This window comes from Branchiostoma belcheri, unplaced genomic scaffold (genome assembly GCF_001625305.1).
Source record: "Branchiostoma belcheri isolate BF01 breed outbred unplaced genomic scaffold, Haploidv18h27 scaffold62, whole genome shotgun sequence".
NCBI classification, from domain to species: Eukaryota; Metazoa; Chordata; class Leptocardii; order Amphioxiformes; family Branchiostomatidae; genus Branchiostoma; species Branchiostoma belcheri.
In genome coordinates this window covers 1,122,141-1,140,287 of record NW_017804265.1, presented here as the reverse complement: position 1 = coordinate 1,140,287, position 18,147 = coordinate 1,122,141, and the positions used below count along the sequence as shown (strand labels likewise).

General features: G+C 41.2%; 1 protein-coding gene across 1 annotated transcript in view; it reads right to left on the bottom strand.

Moving 5' to 3' along the window:
* Nucleotides 1–2,323: 2,323 nt before the first annotated feature.
* The window catches only part of LOC109483112, a 19,288-nt gene continuing 3,464 nt past the window's right edge, over nucleotides 2,324–18,147 (bottom strand). Inside the window, exon 2 of the mRNA XM_019786104.1 lies at nucleotides 2,324–3,423. Within this exon, the coding sequence (XP_019641663.1) occupies nucleotides 3,154–3,423 (270 nt within the window). The 3' untranslated portion in view covers nucleotides 2,324–3,153. The remainder of the gene's footprint in view (nucleotides 3,424–18,147) is intronic.

Genomic DNA, 18,147 nt, shown 5'->3' with positions numbered 1-18,147 from the left:
TTTAAGGTGTGCATAAAGAATGGATTCTTGGCAGTGGACGTGGTTTTGTACATTACACGGCAACGGTAAAGATGTATCCATCGCACTTTGTCGTAACTTTGTCGTACAGTTATCACAGTTAACCGACAAGAATCTAAACCAGCTTTTTCCGTAACAAGACAGCTTAATAAATTTGACAGGACATGCACGTACGACTATTTTCTCAGTTTGAGATCGTGCGACGATCGCAAGACAATCATACGACGTCGACGTACTTGACCGGACTGTTACATGAAGAAAATCTACTTGCTAAAGTTTGTTCTGTATCACAAATGTCTATACTTTGTTGTTTTGCTTTTAGTCTTAAAGGTTTGTCTAGTCGTCACTGATCATATCAACAAGGTATATATATACACGCCCTAGAGAGCAAAATGCATTAATACATATGTATATGTGAACTGATTTCTTACCTGTGCGTACGTGTGCGTCCACACCTGACGTAAGAACACGTGTACGTACTACGTACGTATGACAGGTAACGTCTGCACACCTCACGTCGACGTACTTTCTATCTACAGTCTGACACACGTATCATTGTCGTCACCTCTGTTATTGTTTGGGGTCGATCCCATAGCCCCGCCCACCTCCAAAACGTACATGCAGCCACTCTCTCATTGGTCGAACCTGCAGATACCATTCTGTCATTGGTCAGTGAACAGCTAATTGAGGTTCGGTATCGGTCTATCTTTCACATTCCTTTCCATTTACAAACACGCAAAAGGCCGGAGGCGTGACATTACAAAAGTCGGCATGTACCAGTTGGTTCAATACTTTACCTTTGAGAACTGTATCAGAACTACGTGAGTTAATTACAGTAAACCCATTAGAGCAAAATCCGAGGTAGGTCGTACAAAACCTTCAAATACTTTGATCTATTTCTTGATTATCCCTTTTGAAAGTGAACAAAGCCGCTTTGAACCATACAGGGCACACCCATGATGTACCTTAAGCCGTAACCTATTTCATACGTCGTATTGTTACACTGTTTTCTTTTCACTTGTAATGTTTATGTAATAGATAGTATTTATATAGTTCGTGCACAACTTAAGTATGGTTTTGTAGATTTTTTTAGCTCGTAATTTCGTGAGTCACTACCGCATGATTCAGCATCTTTACTTCTAGTGTACACTGGGTAGATTTATGACTTGTTAAATGTTTTTACATATTAAGATTTATCATGGTTGCATTTCATTTCAGTTACGCCAACGTGTTATGATTCTGTACTATCTATATCTGAATGTTAATTCATTCGTTCGTTCATTCATTCATTCTTTCATCTATTAATTCATTCATCCATTTATCCATCCATCCATTAATTCATTCATTCATTCACTGTACAAGGGGGATACTAGCCCTATCTTAATTGTGCTTCTGCACACATTGATATTACATCCATTACTATTGATTATAGACAATAACAATAACAGACATATTTCAAATGTATTTCATATTTTATTCGTATTGGACTGACGCCAGCATATACATTACAGGCATGAGGTTGAGAAAATGATTTTCATATTCATATCTTGTTTATTGTTACATAATTGCGATTTTGTAGTTCAAATTGTTTTGAGGAAAGTCTAAATTGTGTCACACGTAAATAGAGTAATAGTGCAAACTCCCTCGGCCATTCGACAAGATGTCTCAAACTTTCGCATGCCGAACTATAGTATTAGGAAAAACGGTATTGAATTAAGGTTGTGCGTTTTACATCATGATTGTTCCAACGCATTTTGATAGATATGTCTTCGTAACATCATTTTTTCTCTCTTGTCAACGAATGACCATGAAGTCTACACGGCATCCTTTAGAAGTGTGAACATGATTTTTAACAGGTAGCTGTTTGTTTGGGTTGTTTTCCTGTAGTGAGGCAGTTATATACATCCGACATCGCAAGTCTCACCACAAATACTTACACCAAGTTCCATATTGACATCATTTTCGTACAATAATAAGATGCACTTGACCGTGAAAAAGCAGAATATAGAACATAAGCTTCTCTTGCAGATATTGAAATATGAAAGCAAACTGATATAAAGCCCGTTTTCTTCTAAAACCTACAAAGAAAATGATGTATAAATTTGCACCACCACTTTTATGTTCGCTAGGCGGCGTTGTTGTGTAGACTGTATGTCTGACTAGTGGCGCCATCTAGCGAGACATATTGGCCATGCAGTAATGGTTCCCTTTACAATTTACTGATACTACACTTCAGGGACAATTTTCATGTATTTCAATGGCGTTCATGTAAAACAAACTTGTCATTTTTTGCATGTATGGCTTATTTTTTCCAAACAGTTTAAAAAAACATTCAAACCGTTTCAGTTGCAGATAAAGATACCTCTACCCAAGCCCCTGATTTTGGCTCCATCACCTTTTTAAGTCTTATGGCCGTTGTATTTTGACCTTCGTCACTTTCTGCTATTTAAGTACAGTGCTCTAAATTCTATTTCAAACAGTGATGATATGAATTATGACCATGCCCACTGAGGATTGTATCAAATACAGCTTCCAAACTGTATATTAATCAAGAAAATTTGCATTTTTCCATGTCAGAATCCTTCATGTGTAGTGCGCATGTGCCAACGTGATATTCAATGGAATGAAGCATGACGGGATGTGTCCAAAGCCATGGACAAGTCGAAATGTGCAATGCGCTAAATTACCGCTAGATGGCAATATTTCACCGGAATACAGCAAACCAATGCAGTCCGATTCCCTCTATAACAATACAAATGGCTGTACAAATAATACGTCTACCTTACGCCACCCTGTACATCAATATGTCGTATTGACCTGTCAAATAATAATTATTTTACAATTGCTTGATCATAAAAATCCACACATACGCAAAATGTTCCTTGTCTTTCGGCTCTCCTCGTACAAAGAGTTCATTGTCAAGTTCGTGAAGTTTCGACATCTTTCGGCGATCTTCGGCGGTTGTCATATCGTTCAGCGACTTGAGTTCGTTTCTATGACTCTACACATTGTTCAGACTTCGGCAGTCTTCGTAGTTCTTCGGCAGTCTTCGTGAGCCTTCGCGAAGGTACCGTAGTTCGATGCAGCCCGTTTTCCCTGCAGTTCATGTTATGGTCGCGTGGTGTCATTGCTGTTCTACGACACGGAGAAGCTTCGGTTGACCCTCCGACTCTTCTTCCCGATCGAGATTTTCGTGTATTTTGAAGAACTTCGGTAACATTCGGAATCCGAATGACTCGAATCGTCGGTGTCTACGTCACTGTCGTAGAACAGCTCGTCATCATCATCATCGTCAAGGTCGTCGTACAGTGCGCATGCGTCCTGCTCGGCCTTGAGTTCTTGTATCCCGACATGCAACTTCATGAGCTGTTGGATGAGTGCCTGATCTTGTGACCTCATCTCCAACTGTGGAAACACACAGGAAAGATTCTAGGTTAGAACTTTGAACAAAATGGTATCAACAAAACTGGCTGTTTTTCACAAACTATTCCAAAGGGATGAAGTATTTTTATCGCAGTATTAGAGGTACTTTTCGGGTAAAAAGAGCTGCGAAGTAACAGACGATATGCATTCGAGAAACTTCTCGAACTCTTGAGGACCGAGAGTTCGAATCGGCGGCCACCCCTCCCCCGTCCGTCAGATAGAACAAAGCCCCCCTCCCCCATGTCCACCTGTGCCATTCAGTCCGTAACATCTACAGGGCGAGCCTTTGGTCAAATATTGACCGACCCGTGAGTGTTATTGCTCCATCATTTCCTCCGTGTCTTACGGAATAACAGGTGGCGAGAACCGTTTGACAAACAGTCGCCGTTACCATGGAAACGTGAGGTAAACAATAAACAATTCGGTTGGCATGTGGGTAGATAATTTATCATATTGCACACTGTTATAAAGTGTATAAAGAAGACGTTATTTCCATATCATACGGACTTATCTACGACAATATTTTGCTCTGTAAGGCTGTTTTTTTATTAGTTTATTTCTGTTTACCGAGTTGGTATTTCAAAATTTTATGAGCGGTAAAAAATTACAAACGGAACAGGTGTTTCTCATGTTTATGCAGGTGTCTTTTTTCCTGTCACTAGCAGGATTTAAGAAACAACAGGTGAGACGTTTCGACACTGCTGAGCCAAAAGCTTGTCAGGGAATCTTCCCAGCTTAAATCCTTTAAAAGTAAATGACCAAGGTCGACTCAAGAATCTAACCGTTAGCATAGCTGCGTCTTGTCAAATCCTAAGACCGGTAGGAGGAAAACTTGGCTTTGTTACTTAAAGACGTAAGAGTGGTGTTAAGTTACACCTAAAAGAGCAGGATCTATAATTTCTTTCGTCTCTAGAAAGTTCTTTCTGTTTAAAAGCAAGATTTTGGAAGGCATTCTGTTTAAAAGCTATTCTAGATTCTTAAATTAGCACGTTCTTGTTGATTAAGATTTTAAAACTTTACACCCGTGTTTTGTTAAATGATAAGAACCACTAATGCCAAGGTCATCTGTGTTTGTGTGTCTTAAAGTCGTACGTGACTTAAAGAAAAGCAAACAGCTACACGACGACAACTTGGAGACAGACCCGACCGATGTGTCTTCCTTAGTCATCCTTCGAACATGTCAAACATGGCGGCACATCCGGGACCTTTAGGTATGATCCGGGACCTTTAGAGCAGAGGCAGGTTTATAGAAGCGCAACCTTTCTGCAATGTTTGCAAAAAAAATATGTCCTATTTTGGGAGCTTCGCTTCGCCTTTCATTTACTTAAGCTCAGATAGGGAAGACTCTTGGCTATTTTCGTCTTCAAACCTCTGTGTGGGGTACGAAATGTTCAGTGATTTCTACCACCTGCGCTCGTCTTCCTCTTCTACTGCATTCTAAGGCGTATGACTCAGAGAACACGTTTGGATGTGTTTCTTCTATATGCCACCTACGTAGTACGCTTTGTGAATTCTTATTCAGCAAATCGGCGAAATATTTCAACCTTTCCCACAAGCAAACGGCGAGATAGCCCTGGAAACAATAACTGAACATTGGGTCTGATGCTTTTTTCAGTTTTACATTTGAGCTCTATTTGTAGGATATTTATAACTGAAATCTAAAAAAGAAAAAGAAAAAAGAAAAAAGACAATCTGGAAACACAAAATGTTCCCTAAGCCTTATGACTGTATGAGGGTGAATAGGGTCTAGGGTCGCTGACCCACCAAAGCCATTGTACACCTACATCAAGACAAAGTAGCCTTGTTCAAATCACTCAACGACTTCCCGAGTTCCCTTCTTAATTGGTTCTCCTCAACTGGAACGCTTAAATAGTTTTATCCGGACGTCAGCGTGAATTAGAGCGATGTTTGATGGACTGGGTGAAAAGCCAAGGACATTCTGAATCACCCAAGCGGTCAACGGCCAAGGAAAGACAAACACAATTAGCTTTGTACACTTTCCTAAACTACTTGGCTTAATACTTAATCACAGTTTGTTTACATGAATGGTTTCCTTCCGATATTTCTCCATTACAGTTATTAATGAAAGACCGACCTAGTGTATGCTGTTCTCTCTACGTGATTTTCAGGTCTTTATTTCATCGCTAGACTTTTAATTGATATGGATACTGATCATTGTAAGGTTTCAAGTGCGCTTTTAAAAAGTGCATCGTGTTTAAAGGACAAGTAAAGTGATGTCAGTTTTAGTGCCTTTCAACCTAAATCCTGTTTGCAAAAGATGATTCAATGGTTTCTACCAGTCCCGTACACTGTCATTTGGGTGATATTTGACCCAAATCCATGTTCACATTTGATGATTTTACTCGGGAAACACTTTTGAACAACTGTAGAAATAGTGAACACCGAAGAGCGAAAAATAGGAACTAAGAAAAGCCACTGTTCTGTTGTCCTTCAAAATAAACTGTCGGCCTTATTTTTCTTGTCTGAAACGTACGGTGTGGTCCCCGTCCCTGTATGTGTGGGAACGTGGATCAAACAATACACTACTGCCCTGCAGACTTTAGTTGTTTCCCGCTAGTTTTCTTCTCTTGGTGCCTAAACACAATTACAACAGAAATGTCCACTCTGGAGGCGCCCAAGGCCCAGTAACCCTACCCCTACCTGCCGATTGTCCAGTGCACACTGACACCGTTATGTTTATTTTCTCTGCAGTTATTGAGACTTTCCTTATAGATGGTGATGTTTTTGGAACGTCGGTGGCCTTGTAACAACGATAGTGTTTTTCAGCGTAGCCGTTAATCACACACTGTTTGGTAAACTGACTTAACTATGATCTAACTTGTTTTCGAATATGCTGTGTTTTTCTGTGACCTATATGGTTAAAATATAGTTACAGTATCCTTGTATATTAAGGTGTCAATGAGTTGGATATTTTTGCAGAAGATTCAGGTGTTGGCCAGAGTGAACATAGTTCGCGATTCACGCAAACTTCCTAATCGCTCGGAAAAAATAGTTACCGATCCCGATGCAGGAAATTCTGCGGAAATGTGTATAGCTAACACATGTTTTCGATCAAGATGCATTTCTACACACTAAGCATATATAACCTTACAGGATATGACGGTGGTAAAATTTGATGGAAAATATGTGGCTGTTTCACTAAGAAAAACAAATTCATATGTATAAAACGAATTTCTTTTGTTCAGAAAAGCTGATACTTAGCCAGAATTACAAGTAAATGTTGTCATCGATAAAGAATTTCATCAATATTTACTGTAGTAATCCATACCCATGGCGTAGCGTTTTACGACAGTTGGCCGTTTTGCAGCAGGTATACCTGTTGAGGAACAAAAACCTATGGACCACACCGTACGTTCAATTCATCCACCGACAACCTTCCAAACACTTCCGCAAACTTGGCCTAGATAGAAAAGTAGGCTGCAGTTTCACCTAAACAGATCCTCTATTGGTAAACCTGTTGTCTAAACATAAGACACACACCTAGATGTGAGTGCGAACAAGACGAGAAGACGGTTAGAGTTGTTTCAAACCTCACACACTGCAAGAACGAACGTTAACTATATACAAAAGGCGGCACGCTTGGCGTAGTGATATCTCTGTATGTATACCAACACAGGAAGACAACAGAAATATGGAATCTATACCCGCATCCAAGGACCGAACGATGATACCAGATAGCAGAGTGATAAGTGTGTACATAATTACAGTCGGAGACAGTGAAGATATGACATCCATACCCGATACAAAGGACCGACCAAGGATAACCTAAAATAGATCAAGGAGGTTAAATTTAAAGCTTCTTGAATAGATCAAAGGAGACAAAAAGATATGCGAGGAAAATGACCTAAATTGTCGTGACTACCACAGTGTTCTAGTGACAAAAAATAATCTCCAAGCAGATCTTTTGCTGGTTGCAAAGACAGTATCAAATTGGCAAGGTAGTATCCATTTGCCACTCAAAGCTTAAGCTTGGGCTGACGTGAAAAAAAGAGCGGTAAGAACGCCTAAAACACGCTACACCAGCAGGCCGAAGGTTAATCACAAGAAGATAGTTTCGCGAGCCTATTTAAGATGAGAACGTTATAAGAGGCAGACCCATTCAGTATTCGAAATGACGAAGACAAATAAGGCCCTTCAAAACACTTATAAGACGTAAACAGACCGTCTCCTTGACACAAGTTTGGATCAGACAAGAATCTTGTAGTTTATCTCTGGTGAGAAGTACTCCTCACGCAAGACGCCAGCCTCCTTTGCAGACTTTTTTGCGGCGGCGTCAATTTTTTCGCGGAGCGACGCCTGGTGGAGGCTAGCGAAGAGTACAAGTACTTAGACTCTTAATTTTGCTGTGTACATCTATTGTTTCGAGGGTTCTGTTATATAAGTTAACAGTTACGCCAGACAAAGTAGTCTAAAAATACACCTGTAAAACTTTGTACCTTTGTAGTCTATAATTACTGTGTTCGTGGTAGTAGTTACATCGATAAAGCTGGCTAAATATACACACATTGTACCCTTGTTAAACATTACCTTACCTTGACATTACACTAACTACAACCAACATGTAATCAGTACTTGTCTGGACCTACAATAAACTTGTGAGAGTATCAGGTACATTCAGACACCCATTATTTGGACCCACATTTAACGGCTTTGCTTCTGTTACCCTGTGCTTTTGTATCCTTTCTGTTCAACCAATTACAGAATAGATAAACTTCAACGTGCGTAATATGCTGTCATTATCTCTTTAAAAGATTGCGGTAACAACCTCCTTACACGCACAGACTACAGTGTCGAGAAGAAAGGCTTTTATACAGTTGAAAATCCTCTATTTCTTGAGTGAAGACAGTACGGAACTTGTAGTGTCTTTATGTTAGCTGAAGTGTGCGTGATGTGGCAAATCCTTGTGTATAAACAACAACTGATAAGGATAAGAAGTGCTGACTTGTCTAAATCAGGTTTAAGACTCAAGAAGGACCTTCTTGGAAACGTCTTCCTCAATTTTCTTCTTCAGAATCTCTAGAGATTGTATCTTTTTGACAGGAGAAAATCCGAGCGTCTGATTGACACATTCTATGACGTCAGCGCTACTGGGCCTACGCCACCCGATTTTTCCCGCCAATTTCAGACGCCTCTCGACATTTCACGGTTGACCGGACCATAAAAAAACACACGATCTATGACATTACCAAGCTGATAGGTTCTCACGAGTGATACCTGTTCCCGTCATAACAATATTGTCTTTATGCTGTCTACCGTTACTGAGGCACTTTATCGTCTGAATTTCGAACACGAACCCAGCTCATGACGTCATAATCAGGCGACAATCTCGTGGGAACGGTTTTTGAAGCTTGGGAAGAGAATATAAGTATGATACTTAACATCTGCCTCAACGCTGAGAGACATTTAACTGCTGTGCTGTTTTTTTCTGCCAATTTAGCTTGAGTAAGCCAATCTATCGTTTGGACACGAACCTAGCTCATGACGTCATAATCAGACTATAAACTCGTGGGAACGGCTTGAGAGGCTTGGGAAGAGTATACTATGATATGATACTTAACATCTGTCTCAACTCTGAGAGAAATTTGCCTGCTGTGATGACTTTTCCTGTCATTTTAGCTCCAGCAAGACCGAATCATGCCGGAAATTGAAAATCTTTAATGTCAGTAAACAGACCTTCTGTGAAAGAACTAGAATGGAGACTTTGTTCCAGCGATGGTGGCTATATAGCATGTACGTCATAGCGGCGTGGTGTTTCCATGCAGTTAAGCCTTTCTGGGCACGATGGATAAATAGGAGAAGTGTTTTTCAATCCTTAAGGTTTCTCGGAGCATGCAGCACCCTTTGTTGATGTTTTCAACAACATAACGTTACACCTCACCTAAATGTTCTCACTTGTTGTTGGGCACGCGAAAACGTGCTCTACCTTCGTAATGGACATTTTCCTACTTAACGCTAATACATAGCCGAACTCCCTCCAACCATGGTTAGGAGTTGGTCGGGAACGGGTCGGCTACTGTTCGGCTGCTCCAACCGAATGTTGTTGACGAGAGGTTGTGGTTGGATGGTGGGCGCCACTGCAGCATTTGGGGCTATCAAAGGATGCCAGGGCCTGTATTTTTTTTCATTTTTTTCCTTGCGAACAACAAATTAAATTCCGCACAATCACGTTTAAGTATACTCCCACATCTAACATTCTTTCTGACTAATACATACTCTTATAAATAATCCATATCCACCCTCTTCAAGTGCGGAAAAACCCTCTTCACCATCTGCCACCCAAGTTCACGTCTATTCAAACTTAAAAGCATCGCGCTATCAAAACTGTGACGTCTGGACATGCAGGTGGGTTGGAACAAGCCACAACAGCAGTATCGAACAGAAACAAAGACGGCCTCTTGGCGTCCGGCCGTCTGTAGCCGCTGATGTCACGCCTGGCTTAGCCTCTATACTACCGGTGTTGGCGGATAGAAAACACTGAGTCATAACGCTTGTACGTAGATGGAGGGAAGGTGTGTAATATGGGTCCCGGGGAAGACAAGAAAAATAAATCTAGGATGTTGTTGGTGACGATTGTGAAAGGGTATTGACGTAATAAAACAGGACGATGTTTTTCATAGAGAATGAAAGGCCGGGGTTGACTCAATACCTGGTCAATGCTTAAAGCACCTGTCAATAGTGTTAAGAAATAGCAGTAAATGTCTATATCAGACAGATTTCCTAGTTTTCACGCCTTAAAGCTTAAACTTCATTGGATGCCTTTGCTTGCAAACCTGACTCTCTGAGTGCATTTTGTTCAAGTAGACTCACTTCTACGAGTGGCGGAATGATACACACATTTTTATTCGCTGTTCGGTTGCGAGGACCTAGCACTCTGAGTTGAAGCGAGGCGTGGAGGGCTTTGTCAAACCTTGTCAAGAGTTAATTTCGCCCGTCTCTTAGAGCTAAAGGCTGTCAGAAACTTGTTGGGTCAGCCTGAAAAGACGTTTTAACTTCTATTGAATTGTGGAGAGTGGCGTTACACTTGGAGACAAGCTGGGACCCCAAACATGTTGGTTTCCCGTCAAAATCCTCTTCACTTGATAAAACCCAGCACTTAAGGAGGACCATCGGGTGTAAAAGCCGTGAAATGTATGTGTTAAAGACTTTAACAGCCGGGAAGCCTAACAAATGCACCCTGGCTAGGCATACCGACGGCCACTGAGAATAAGTTATTTCAAACATGATAATTTTTACTGTTTAGAATTATTTTACCATTTTCTTTGTTCTTGCAATTCGCTCGCGGGCATGAATTTGCAATTAACTTTCTATTAATTCTATTCACTGAAAAAAACTGATAGTACGGGAAATGTATAACATTACCGTGAAAACAAAATGCATTTCAGTTGCATGGCATCGTATTCAGTAAGTTTAAAAACATCTTCTAATTACTTTGTAAAGCAGACTTAATAACCGTTCTGCTTTCTGGCGATCCCTGGACAAATTTGCGCCCGTGTCAGATCAAATAAATCTGACATCATCAAATAACATCATCAAACGAAGGTGTGTGGAGGTCAGTGTCCGAGACTGAAAGGACATCAAATATTTTGGATCAAAAATAAATTTGTAGTGTTTGTAAGACAAATATCGGCGCTTCTTAAGTCGAATTAAGGGAACAACAAAGATTATTTACCAAAAATACGCCTTTATAATGTCAGTAAAACTGATTTCCGCTAGAAATTGTTATAGAATAGTTTGAAGAACAAATATGGCGGAGAGGTAGTGCCAATAGTAAACCTAGCACGTGATTCGTCACCGTGATGATTCGCTTCTTACGGTAGTCAAATTTTCCATGGTTTCACCACGAATCGAAGTCACACTTTCTTTATAATCTAAAACGCGCATTAAAGGCCAGAACAAAGGCAAATGACAGTGGTTTCCTTTAGTTTGTACGTCAAAAGGAATCAAATATATGTTGAACGTGATGAAAGAAAACGACCTGCATCTGACCGCCCGAACGACCTGTCTGATTTCAAAATTTCCTTCCGACAACTGTATGCAACTTTATGTACAATGTTCCACCCCCCCCCCTCAGCGATACCCCTTACGGGGTTGTTAGAGGAACTAAGAAGAAGAAGAAGAGAAGAAGAAGAAGGAGGAATGATTCTGAAAAAAAGGCACAATATTGGTGACACAGCAGGAATCGAACCCGGGACCTCTTGGTTCTGAGTCAAACACTCTGCTACACGTTACGCCACACGAGCCCCACTAATTTTTTTACAAACCTGAAAATCGGCCCCTTTGCGGGTCAAGTCTATCCTGAAGTGCGAGTGTTTGAGTATCTATTAGAGTATCGGGTGTCTACAGCCTCCTGAGTCGGTGGGAACGGCGAGGTTTACCGCCGAGATTATCGCTAATCCCCCCGCTCAGTTCCACTAGCTTTCCCGCCGTATCCTGGTTTGTGTGCCGGTATAGGGTCGATGCCTTGTACATCTGCTCTATACTGTAAGCTACAACGAGTTATCCTGTTCACAAGAAAAATGACAAACACAAAAGGTCCACTGCAGTAACGTAGGGACCCCCCACGAGGCCCATTTTGCACTTGACATTGGTCTTTCCAACGGTAATCTGCCTACTAAAAATCATGAACATCGAATCATGCCTTCAAGAGTTATGCCGCATAGTCTCCCACACTATAGCAAAGCGATTTCATAGCCTTCTAGACTAACACACCAATATAGCAGCTAGCAAAAAAGGTGCTAAGTATTTAATTTTCTTCATCTTAATTTGTTTTAATCAGACATGGCTACTGGCTTTGTTTTAATCTAATGCTGTAAAATGGTGCATGTTTATTTGTGTATTTGTTTTACCTTGACTCCAAATATAGGTCAATTACTGTATCAAACACAGCACTTATCTATAAGGGGATTAAAGTGATCATCTTCAAATCCGTGGCTCTAGTTTGATAAAGTCCGCCTCCTCTTATCATAATCCTGGAGCGCGGACCCTCAAACAATTTCGTCTGTGATGTCAAAAATGATAACTATTAACATCTGCTTGACATGTGCCGCTAACTCTGGAAAATCTCTAGTGTGGCTAAAGCACTGCTACAGCGATGAGCACACACGTACAATTGCAATATAAGGACACTTTACGGCGCTCATACGTAGCGTAAACATTACGATTTAAGCTTACTTTTCTGTGCTTAAAGGTTGCTGAAATGAGTGCCACTACGTACCTTTACGTAATGATAGCTAAAATGTAATAGTTAAGCGCGCGTTAATGTTACTTAAGGGTGTGCCAAAAGGGAACATATTTTAAGAGTACTGAAAGAGCCGATTTCATGCATTGTATTGAATGGGCTTTAGAAGAGCCGAAAGAACAAAGATTGTTAAGGCTTTTTAAAATAGAAGTGTATGTGGGCGGATTTCTATTCATCTCAAACCACGCAATGGTACAAAATTTCACGCTGCGTGAGTTATGCAAAATTTCTAACCTTAAACACAACATTTTCGTTTCCTCTTTCAAAGGTCCGCCATTGTTTTCTATGACGTAAGGTCCTTCCTTACCCACAATGCCCAATTTTTGTTCCTTCTTGCGTTACCATGGCAACGGGAAAAGCAGCTTTAATCAGAGAACAAGTGCGTGCCGCGTGGGACACAATTCTGACTCAGGTGGAATTAAAAAGAGCCGGAATGTGGGCTCGTTCAATCAGTCGGCATGGCAACCAAACGAAATTCTGGCCAAGTATTTCAGCTACGCACTCAAGCTGATTCAACGCTGTAACAAAGGCAGGGTTTAAACACACCGTAAACGATCGGAAAAGTTTAAACTTTCTTAAAACGTATCCTTTCGATGCGACATTTCATAGCAACGGTTGGTTGAGATTTTTTAAACAAAATAGAGATGGTATCACATGTTTTGTGTGACGACATTTTGTGAGAGACCCTCTATAGAATGGACTGTGCAAACTGTAATACAAGACCCTGCACGTGAGAAGAGCAAGACAAACGAGGAGATTCCACGGTAAACACAGAAGGGCCCGCCTGAGTGTCTCATAATCCTGCACTTTGTCTCGCCACTTCTCTCACCAAGCCCCCCTCACAGCCCAAATAAGACGGTTTTCCCTCAATCAGTTGTCATGGCAACGCTCCAAATATCTCAGGACAATTTGGGAAGTGTTTGGTTTGTCTGTGGTCCGAGCGGCGAGTCACAAAGGAAAGATGAGAAAGACCCTCCGTAACAGACTTAGGAGGAACGTTTAGTGGGTTTTATCCATCTATTCTTCTTATAGCTGAGTCACTTGGGCAAGCAGTCACTGAAATCTGAATACTACTGGGTTACGGTCATTTGGTCTAAAAGGATCTGAGCAAAGTTTTAGTAGAACAAATTTACAAATGCCCATGCCCAAATGGTCAAAGAGGTCGGGGATAATTTGGAATTTTCAATTTCCCACCCCGGAACAATTCGTCGTGGTCCACCCCTCTAAGTGTAATCGAGCGTCAGTAGGTCTGGTGGAGTCCATAAGAAAGCTAATTTTCTCGGTCTCACACACGTACTAACGGCGGGGCATTACACGGGCTCTTACCCGCATTGTCCGGCCGTTCGTTGGGGTGCCTACCGCTCTAAGGGGGGTCGGTCTACAAATTAGCTGAATTTCTTTTGTCGTCCGTTTTCCCCATCTCGAATTCTAAAATCAGAGGTTGGACTCCTTTGGCCGTTTTGGGGCGTTTAGTTGGGCCAAGGAACCTCTTTTTTGTATTTTAGCCTGTTAACCAAACCAAGGACAGTATACAATAGAAACATTTTCTATAAAATGACCTTGACCAAACCTATTTTAGCTTCCAAGGACTAAAGACACAATTTTGCCAACTTTTCTATGGGGTAGGCCCATACACCTAAATATAAGCTGAAAAGATAGAAAGCCTATCAAAACGCCAAAAAAAAAACGTCAAAAGTATAAAGACTAACCTCTTATTGTAGCGTACACACTAGATTATCATTCGGCATGTTTAGAATTGCGGGCTAATTTCCGTTTGTCTCGTTATCGCATAGTTGTGCTCGCCTGATTACCGTTTGTTTGTGGTGTGCGATTCGCGTGCCTGCTTCTGTCTCGGGAAAGATACACAGAAGGGAATTGGAAATTCCCTGTCCTCATTCCATTAGTGTGTTTGTTTTCTTTCTACAGCGGTGCTCTGGGAATTCTCTATTGTCTTGCTCGGAAAGTGGTCTTCATTGAAACCTTGCATTGTACTAACATATTGAATATCAGTGGTAAGAAATATAACTCACACATACAGCAATGTTCTGAATAAATTATAAGGATCAAACTAAGATTTTAGCAATGTTGTTACATTGTAATTCACCACAGTATTATGTGTATTGGTAGCGTTTGTGCGTATGTGTGTATTGTGTGTGTATTTTTGTATGTATGTAGTAATTTTAGTACGATAACTCAAGAAGCTATAGATGGATTGTCATGAAACTTTGTATGCAGGTAGGTCTTTGTGAGACCTCGAAAGTATTAGATTTGGGGCTCCCTAGCGGCCTGTTTTTACATAGATATAAAGGTAGATATGAATATGGCATATTTTTAATACACATGTACCAAGGATGGTTTCTAAAACTTTGCCTGTTTGTAAAACTTCGCTACCTATCCGCGAACCTTTCTTAAATACAACAATAGAGCATTGTTCTTTTCATCTATACCTGTCTATTCTTGTTTCTTTTGTTCGTTGAGCACCTATGATTATCCCATCCGGTCGCACCTTTCCTATTGGTGTTACCTGAGATCCTTTTTCTTTGAAGAACAAAGCCGTCCCTTCCCTTTCTCCGCCTCATAGATCTTATCTTTCTTCCTGTTTTGTATTCTTGTAATTGAAATGATTCTCCACATCTAAAGGATATGATTTACATAATTGTTTTTCTTCGCAAAAGCCCCCTTGTGGCTTCTGTGTCAACTCCTGAAAGAATTTCTTCGTCTGCGATTTTGAATCTATCTATTACCTAATCCCTCAAACAGGATATCATACACATGATAAGATAAGATTGCTGGTACTTCTGTGGTAGTTATCAGTTTTGCCGACAAGTTTTATCTAGAAAAGCCACAATATTTCCATCCGGTTTCCTTCCTTTTATAAGGGAATAGCAGATGCTCTCTCTTATCGGAACAAGTAGGTTGAAAAATTGATTTTAACCTCTTTGATCGGAAGTGAAATAACTCACAGCAGACCGGAAAGCTATTGTAAAGCCCAAGAAAAAATGTGAAATATCTTCAAATAAAATCCCAACAATGCACAACATAGATATGTCAGCACATTCTTCGAGAAGACAAATTTGTGATTTTTAGAATAATCTTGTGGTTTAGTGCTGTGTGTGTGTAAAAGTCGTCTGTTTACTGTCACGGAATTGCTGACAAGACTGGTCAAATTTACCATGGCTGGTTCCTTCCTTCCTGTACACTTGATGACAGGTGACTTTGGAGAAGCCACAGAGGCCTGATAATCTAGGCCATACCATCAGATTGTAGTATAGAATCAAATCTATATAGAGTTGCAAAGGTATTACAATTGCCAATGAAGCATATAAACGTATAATGCATAAGTAGAGTAGATTAGCTATTTTGCTACAGTGTTGACAAGTTTGAGAACAATATTTGTGGTTGGGAGAGTTCTAGAAGAGCACACACACTCCTCTTGGACTTTGTGAAGTTTGTCTTTCAATCGATCTCGATGTTGGGCAAAACACGTCACTACTGTTGACTGAAGTGGTGTTAGGCAAGATCGATCATTCTGGAGGACACTCGAAAACACTTCTCTGAGAAAAGTGTGAATTCCCAGTACACTGGCTAAAATTTACCTTTCTAATGCATGTTCACGTTCACTGAGGCCCGGACAGCCAAATATTTCCCTGAGAATTTAAAGAATTTAAGATAATAACAAAAAAACGTATGCTAAGATTCAAACCATAACATTATTCCAGAGTGTTATAGTAACGAGTAATTAAATGTTTGGTTCGATTTCCACCTTAGTGACCTTGCACGACCTTGCGTGTTTTCGTGTGCCCCCCTCCCCCCTCCATTGACACAGCTGGACTTGGCGTGCAGACTCCAGTGTGCATTTCTGCCCCTCGCACGAGCGGAACGTGTTGAACCAACCCCTTAACTTGTTGCTGACAACACATTCCTGTCGTGTGTTCGCCCCACTCTGGTATCCTAGACAGATGGGATGTATTTGAAATGCTGGCGTCTGTCTGAAACCAACCTAGATTGATGGGGCAAGCGAGAACGGGACATACATGCCTTATAATTATAATATGTGAGTGCTATATGGGTAGAAACTTAGGGCTGGTGGGGACTACGGTACCGACATTACAGTCAAAGCTCATCTTATCAGAAATTTGTAGATCCGTTAGCCATTACCGATGTCATTGTTTATTATGAGAACATACAAGACGTCCTACGAACACCCCATGCCATGAATCTATAGTCTGGGTACCACAGGGCTGTTCCTAGGGCCTACGTAGACCAGTTTCTCGGCTCCAGGGCCAACATGCTCCCAAGGAAATTATACCACAGCCTCCCTTATTTAGACCCTGATCCACTGGCTAAATCTGGGCCTAGCTATAGCTGAGGCTATGAATCTGAAGCTCTTTTCGACTTGAACCACATCAAAGCACGACCAAATCCCAGCATCTATTTACCGCATAGCTACAGATAACGGTGGGAGTTGTTTTGGCGCCGGTTTAGACCAGACGACGGTAGACTTCAACACGGAGTCAACAAGTCAAGTACCCAGGCCGCATGAACCGCTGGCGCCACGATCCTCAGTCTTAAAGTTCATCAATCTAAAACTAGTTCCTGTGACACATAGCTGAATATGGCCTCCCGACCACTACCGAACTCACCCCAACCACGTGGTTAGGTCGGGAGCAAGTTGGTTGGTAGTCGGCTGGTGTTCGGATAGGTCGGCTACTGCTCAGCTGCACAAGCCAAGCGTTTCAAAATGACTAAAACATTCCGGTGTGGACGGATAGGTTCGGCCATGGTTGGCTGGCGGTTGGCTGGTGTTCGGGAGTAGGTCGTAATGTAGTTGGCAGTCAGGTTTGACTCAAATTTAACTCAAATCTGATTAGTATAAAGAGATAGTTAACTAAGAACTGGAGACATCTAATTGCAGCACAAACTTAGATTTAAAAAAAGCTTTCACGAAAAGAAAAACAAAATACGGACTTCGTTCGTTCTGTCTCTTTTGCCCTTTGCCGACCTTTAGATATGTTCGTTGCATAACAATAGAACAAGCGTAACTATAGTATATGTCAGTATCTTCTCTCCATGCTTAATTTGCCGTCGGTTCTTGTATAACGTCAATGTGCGACAAAGACCTTTTTGGGACCAATTTTCTTCTCGTGACACACAAAGCATGGCGAAATGTCAGGCGGACAAAGCAAGAAAGACAGTAGCTAGACGGTCGGGCTCTCTATGGTGAATTGGGCTAGCTATATTCGGCGCCATGACGTCATGCGGAGCCTGTGGGCTATAGACGATCATAGACCGCCAGAGTTGAGAAAGGACAATACAGCTACCATTCTAAAACATAGACTGGTTGGGCCTATTGTAGTAAAAATACATGGTATTAGGTAGATTGATCCTTTGAAACTGAGAGAGAGAGAGAGAGAGAGAGAGAGGAGGGGAGGGGGAGGGAGGAGGAG